Source organism: Teleopsis dalmanni, chromosome 1, assembly GCF_002237135.1.
Source record: "Teleopsis dalmanni isolate 2A chromosome 1, ASM223713v2, whole genome shotgun sequence".
Lineage (NCBI taxonomy): Eukaryota > Metazoa > Arthropoda > Insecta > Diptera > Diopsidae > Teleopsis > Teleopsis dalmanni.
Window position 1 is genome coordinate 66,959,009 of NC_051846.1, and position 7,211 is coordinate 66,966,219.

The 7,211-nt window shown below is 29.0% G+C and overlaps 1 protein-coding gene and 1 long non-coding RNA gene across 2 annotated transcripts; one reads left to right on the forward strand and one right to left on the reverse strand.

The window, feature by feature from the left end:
• The first annotated feature begins 1,557 nt into the window (after nt 1-1,557).
• On the forward strand, nt 1,558-2,469 carry LOC119672875. The gene is made up of 3 exons (XR_005251966.1): nt 1,558-1,949; nt 2,012-2,128; nt 2,190-2,469. It is a non-coding gene; the product is annotated as an uncharacterized LOC119672875 (long non-coding RNA).
• A 382-nt stretch (nt 2,470-2,851) lies between these two features.
• Nucleotides 2,852-5,392, reverse strand: LOC119672876 (myb-like protein D). Its single transcript, XM_038084037.1, has 3 exons — nt 5,308-5,392; nt 3,841-4,403; nt 2,852-3,776 (listed from the first exon to the last, which is right to left on the reverse strand). The coding sequence occupies exons 2-3, from the start codon at nt 4,230-4,232 to the stop codon at nt 3,020-3,022; spliced, it is 1,149 nt and encodes a 382-aa protein (XP_037939965.1). The 5' UTR covers nt 4,233-4,403; nt 5,308-5,392; the 3' UTR covers nt 2,852-3,019.
• Nucleotides 5,393-7,211: the final 1,819 nt, after the last annotated feature.

The following is a 7,211-nucleotide window of genomic DNA, read 5'->3' on the forward strand; positions in this document are numbered from 1 at the left end:
TAATTAAATTAACTAAATTATTTTTTTTTTTTTTTTTGTAATACAAAAATTAAACTAACTCGAAAGTATTTTTTTATTTGGGAAGTTTTCTATTAGGTTGATTATTTTAATATATTTATTAATCACTACTTTTATTTTCTGTCAATACAGATTAGTACGTATCATCGACATAAATTAAAAAGGTGTTAAACCCACTTCCCCTTAATTTTTAGTGCGAATCAGTAATTTTAGTAAATTTTTTTGTTTATATTTTGAAATCTGAAATGAAGTTTTTATGATTTTAATTCCCTCTTCTTTCAAATAAAAGAACTCCATAATTTTTCGATTATATACAGGTCCTTTCTTTAACAATCACCTTTTTTTTCAATTATTATCGTTTGCAAGTTCAACTAACTCTAAACAGCTGCTTACTCTAAGCCAAGAATATATAACACTTTTATTAGTATCAACTTATTCTATCTGCATAAAATGTTAAATGTTCACTATTGATGAGAGGAATAACTATATTTCTAAAAGAAAGAAGACCCTTGTAGCAATATGGAACTTTTGCTTTATTATATGACATCTTTTAAAAGTACTTTACAGAGTTTTGTTGTGGTTGGTTGACTAAGTTGGTGAAGATCCATTAGTCTGTTTTTGCATGAAAAGATAGAAGACGAAGACCAGATATTAACCAAAAAGTGGAAACGGCTCCAGATGGATAAAATCATGGTGGAAGCGCACCAATTTAAAGTGCGCAAAATTGCTGATATTGTAAAAATATTAAATATACAAGCAATATGGAAACTTAGCTTCATTACATATTAATTTATTATATATTCATTATATATTATTTATTTAAACGTAATTCATAAAATTTTGTTGAGGTCGTATACACATCACGAATATTGAATGGTCCTTATCCATAGAGAAGCCACTTGAGCTACGATGGATAAAATCCGTTATCTGGTGATAAGAAATCACTGAGTAAAAGTACAAATTATTACTGATGTAAAAATATTAAATGAAAGAGCAATATAAAAACTGCTACATTTTATGGTGTATTTAAACGTAATTAAACGATTTTCGTTGAAGTCAAATCCCCGCCAATATTTGTAAGTGATTCTAACCTAAATGTGGTAGCGACTTTGAATATAATATATAAAACCCATGGTCTTGTGATGGAAGCTCGAAGAATAATGATAAACAATATTGCTGATAAACAATATTTGTAGAAATAGCAAGTGAAGGTCTTTCGTATTAGTCGCGTTCTCAGTTTCTCAGAAATATACACACGTAATCCAAAAAAGTTTATGCATCTATCACAACTGTTATTAAGATACCATTTTATTCCAAAAGTTATCGAGAAGCAAAAACTTTACTGCATTAGTGAAATGACACAGACTGACTACGTTAAAACTGGAATTACAACTCTCGTACATTTATATATCATATCTACATAATCAAAGTAAACAGAGCAATTTCTGTAATATATGATTATATATATGATAATGATTCAATAGACTAATTTCTTTTGAATAGTTTTATTCCTAAAAAAAATTTCTTATTATAAGTTGTTATAAGTTATAATAAGATGAATACAGATACAGATACAACCCCAAAATATGTTGCATCGCAGCTCCTTAAGGAAGTGGAACTACACAATATAACTGCTGGAATATTGCCTTTTTCAGCCGAATCACGTATACCCGTATACGAAAGCCAATCCAAATCTCCTATATCAAATTTTAATGAACATGTCGTGAATTATCTTTTATATTTAATTTTTGCTCTGAAACATAAAGCAGCGATGGGTAAACTACAATTTTTTTAAATGTAATTGACTTATTTCAAGACCTAGGAAGTAAGTTATAAAAAATCAAGAACATTTAGAATATAAAACAGATATTTTTTACTTAATGAATTGCTACCACAAGAACTTAATGGAGAAGAAAAACTATGAAATTCATGTAAGATATTAAAGTAATATATATAATCAATAAATTTAATTTTTTAAAGATTCTTTTTATAGTACTTCTATGTCTTTGGAGTACCGTTGGGAGTTTTAAGAAGCTTATAACTCCAAGGACTGCAGAGTTTAAAGATATATGCTTATTGGACATAAAGTTATTAAAAAAATATACCTAAGGTATTGAAGTAATGCAAAATTAAATTTAAAAAAATTATACAGCATTTTTCTGACAAAATAGATTAAGCAGACCTGACAAACTCTTGAAGTGGAAAAAATGCTAGAAAGTGTACAGAATTATTCAATTATTACTTTAAATTTTAATACTTGGATCTTGGACTTAAGTGCAGTTTCACATAACAAACGGTATTTTAAAGGTAGAATAACGTTTGTGTTTTGTGTCTATCGATATCGATTGACTAAAGTTACCTTATGTATTGAACAACAGGATTTCACTTTCTTGATTATTTATGTATACCTTTAACTTCACTATACTATATACTATATATATACAACTATTCAATCAAGCTAAAGAAATAAATCTTGCTTAATATAATACTCAAATTAAATTTTGAAATGTATTTATTTTTATTTTAAATAGGAAAATAGTTGATTTCTAATTAAAAGAAATAATTAATTATAAAGTTTATTTTATAAAATAAATAAAAATATGAAAAATTATAAAATTATCTAAACATTATTACAAAGCTGAGAGTATACTTAATATTCTAATTTTAAAAACTCTTTCTCTTATATGGTAATTAATAAAATTCGGTCTGCTTCTAAGAAATACTTTAAATTTTACTACATAAAGTTTATAAATTTAATTTTCTATATGTTTTATAATATAAATTTTTGTATATATAAATTTATATTGAACTTAGAATTATATGCTTACTAAATACAAAAAGACACATCTAAATGTAATAATTACTTTTCTTTGATCTGAGTATAGTTTTGAACTCTAAAAGATAAAAAATTCGAATATCACTGCTTGAAAGTCTAAAGAGTTTTGTTGACTTAATAACTAAAACGAAAATTTGGACTAAAGGAAATATTACTTGGATAATTTTATTTTTCTGCGATTAATAGAAGTATCTTGTTGATTAAATCATTTGCAGCAGTCTCGTTCAGAGTATTCAGTCTGGCAGATAAGAATTCACCGAATTTTGTGTAGAGTATTTCACGTGCTGTTGGCTGATGCTTAAGAACCTGCAACGTGCTAGCACTGGATAGGTGATCATCAATCATTTCCACATCGTCATCAACAAGATCGTCATCATCGATATCAATATCATTGATCAAATTGTTCGACATTGTTTGCTGTTGAATTTTATTTTGTTTGGATTTCATACTAAAATTTTGATTATGAAATTCTTGATTAGTTAAATTATTTGCATTTTCAATGGGAGTTGAATTTTTATTAGAATTATGCGGGTGTGGTGGGGTTTGTATAATTAGATTATTTTCCTCGTCATCATCTTCTTCTTTTATATAAATTGATGGTGATGAAGAACAGGAGGGTATTGTGGATATAGTATGTGGAGATGGTGGTCCACCATTTGATGTACGTTTTGTATATTTGTTGTTGTTTACACCGAGTACAACATCGGGTTGACTTGTATTTGTTGATAGTTGTATATTTGTTTCATTCGTATTGACATTTTCCTTTTGTGTATTTGTCTGTTGCATTTTTTGTGTTTGCTTTGGCTGATGTTGATTATTTGGATTATTTGGGTCGTTCGGTGCAAAATATTGATACTCATCTATAGCACTGCTATTGTTACTGTGTTGTTGTAGGTCTGCTTGTCGTGGACGCTCACGGGATCTATAACATAGTAAGTTCAATAAATTACAATTTCAATATAAATATCTATTTTTCTAATACTCACTTCCGTTCACGTATAACTTCCTTCAGAAATGTCATTGCATCGTAATATTCCCACTTTGATTTGAAATGACTCCCGAGCAATTTTTCATGGTTTAATTCTCGCCGAAAGATTTCACGCAATGATGTGAAAGTGCGTTGCACTCTTTCGCCACTGACATTAAAAACACGTCCAAGTTCATTCCATTTAATAGCCTTCTTCTTATCGGACCGTTTATAGTGCGGCAGCCGACAATCCCACAATATTGGATTCAAATGCACCAAATCTATTAGACGACGTTTTTCTATATTGTGCCGTGCGAATGAAGTTTCCATTTTATTTACTTTATTATTCTTATAGGATTTAATTTGTTTTGATTTATATTGGCAACTCCAACCTGTGCACTTCCGTTTCATGTGTAAGCTCTGTTACTGTAATGTTATTTTATTTACACTGCTCTCTTGCCACTCTCTTGCCACTGTTAGTGGCTAACGTTGTTGGCAGTTGCTGTTAACTATTTGTAAGTGTGTTGGCAACAAGTATCCACTACCAATTTCGATAGGGCGCATGCTCTTACTTAGCGGATGCTGCAAGGATAATGTTAAATATTTCGTTAATATTTTTAATTTTCCAATTAATTAAGGGGTTAATTTTCAATTGATTGAGTTGCAATGGAGTCATTGAACTTATTATATATTGAAAGGAGAGTAGTTACTTAAAACATAATAGGATTGCATATATTACTGCATATTGCGCAGTAAAATAACTTTAAAAATGCAGCAATTATAAAAAAGGTCTTAAGTCATATAAATAAACATTTTTATAGGAATTTATAATATGCAGTATATATTATTTAAATATAATGAAATAAATATATCAAATATTGTGTGTAACACACCTCCATAACCCTTTAAAGCATGTAGTACAACATTACTGATAAAAAAATAATATATGTATGTACATATGTATATAAATATACGTATATATAATGGTAACATTACTAGCAGAAAAATATAATGTATACATATTTTTTTTATTAGTAATGTTAATCATATATATGTATATATATAGCAACTAGATAATATCAAATTACTTAAATTAAGTAATTAATCATAAAATATAGGCTAATCTTTATAGTTAACCAGAGCAATAGAGTTTTAAAATAACATAAACATAAACTAGTAAAAATATACTTTTATTATAAAATAACTCTAATTTGTTTCACAGACATAATAATGAAAGTGAGCGAAAGGTAGAAATGTTTCAAAGAAAGTTAGAAGGTTAGTGTACCGTATAATGTTATTATTATCATGATGCTGAAGAATTGATGTTTCAGGCACGATAAAATCTCTATACCTATCGGTTACCTTTACTGCATAAAACTTTTAGACCATTCTATGACAGAGCCAATACCTACAGAGTTTTATACAATCTGCTGATAATACAATTAGAGATTAAGGAATCTGCTGGTTTGTAATTAAGCAAACTTACTCGGTTATTGGCGTAGTGTGTATTTCACAATATTTTTATTTCTCTTTTAAAATTCAAATTCGGTTGACATAAGAAATGTCACGTGTGATTCTTATTTATAGGGTTGCCAACACCTTCCCTTTTGAGATTGAATCTAAAATGGCGGTGATTTAATAGAGTCGAAATCGATCAATAGGATTTCTGATACGCAGTGGTCGGTTATACGGAACAACTGCCTTATTGCGCCTCTCAGGTTAAGGGGCATGAAATTTATCGAATTCTTTGTTTGATTATTGAACATTCATAGATGGTGTTTGGTAGAGTCGAAATGCTAAGCACTTTTCATTGACGATAGCTGATCTGATAGTTGATCTTTGTACGACCTGTGCCTTTAATGACCTCGATGAATTTCATTAAGAATGCGTTGCCCGAACATTAAGCATTCGTCAACTATGCATATTCGTCCTTTCTGTGTATTTCATAACATCTGTATTTCCCTATTTAAATTCAAATTCAATTGACATTAAAAGAAATGTTATCTGTCATTCTTATTCATAGGGTTCCTAATAGAAATGAAGAGAGAGAAAAAGAGAGAGGGGGTTAACAGAGTTTGAACGAGATTAACTTGGATGTACCGGTATTGGAAACAAATTCTATAAACTTAGCTAAATCAATCATTTTGCGAGATGCCAGCTCTGTCAGGACAGTAAGAGAAAGTATCCCGAAGATTTTGAATCCCAGATGACAACGATGGACACTAACCCATAAGTTGATATAAAATTTTCTCCTCGCTCGCACAGCAACGAACTTCGAGGTGGGATTCGGATGGATATAGGCGAAAAAAAAGATAAATTAATCAATTAAATTTTATGTAACAATAGGAACTTTGTTTTGTTGAATTTAAACTTAAAGTGAAATAAACTTAAAGCGAATCCGCTGTTTTAATTGTACAAATCCAATTTAATTAAATAGAATAGTTAAAAGAAATTTAGATATTCTAATAGTCACAGGAGCTTAAACACCTCTAAAATTTAGAAAAAGACGACGTTTTAATAAAATTTGGCACCGTCAAATGACGACGAGTTCTAGATCTTATTTCGACCTCGTCTTTCGGCACTGAAGAATTTTGTAGACCAATGCTGGTACTATTAGAGTATACGTGTTCAACACAGTTCTTCTTCGTGAATGGACGAAGATTTTACAGATTCACATTCCTTCCACAAACGACTCGTTTATCAACAAAGAACTTATAATTCGCCCCAAAGGCAGCCATAGATAATTTGTAATAAATTTGAAGAAGTATTTTGTTTCTTTTGGTTCAATTAAATTTTAATTTAAATATAAATGAAGTTTTTTGAGATAATTGCAATTTATTTAGATTACCCTTATAAGTTCAAGCTTTACATTAATGTACTAAACTCTAAAATACTTATACCTATGTAGCAGTTACTATCAATTTTGAAAATTCTTATTTCGAATGGTTGGCGAATATTATTTAATAATAATATTATAAAGACGTTTTTCGAACAGTAGTGAACTATAACAACAAAAATTTTATTTTTTTATATTATTTTAAGTAATTAAATTTTTGACTGACCATACAGCTGTTTCGAGTATTGCCAAAATACCCAACATCAGCGTTCTTGAAAATAATTTTTGTATTTATTTATTCGTAAATAATTTTTTGCTACTACAAGTACCACGAGTCGAACTCGTGTCCTGCCAAATTTGGAGCTCAGAGTCAGTGCGCCTTAACCAACTGATCCAAAGCCGTACTTGACTTCTTATATTCGCATATTTTTCTGGAGTTTTGTTACTTTTGCTATGAAAGTTTTTATTAACAATTTTACTTGCTGTGTTTATATTAGAATGAAATCATAAACCAGCTGTAGAATAATTGAATTAATTAATTAATTATATTTTTA

What these genes read in the sequence shown, in the direction of transcription:
- LOC119672876 (XM_038084037.1), bottom strand. Translation starts at nt 4,232, where the DNA reads ATGAAACGGAAGTGCACAGGTTGGAGTTGCCAATATAAATCAAAACAA. An exon ending in GAAGTTATACGTGAACGGAA is followed by an intron (nt 3,777 to 3,840) that starts GTGAGTATTAGA and finishes ACTATGTTATAG; the next exon opens with ATCCCGTGAGCGTCCACGAC.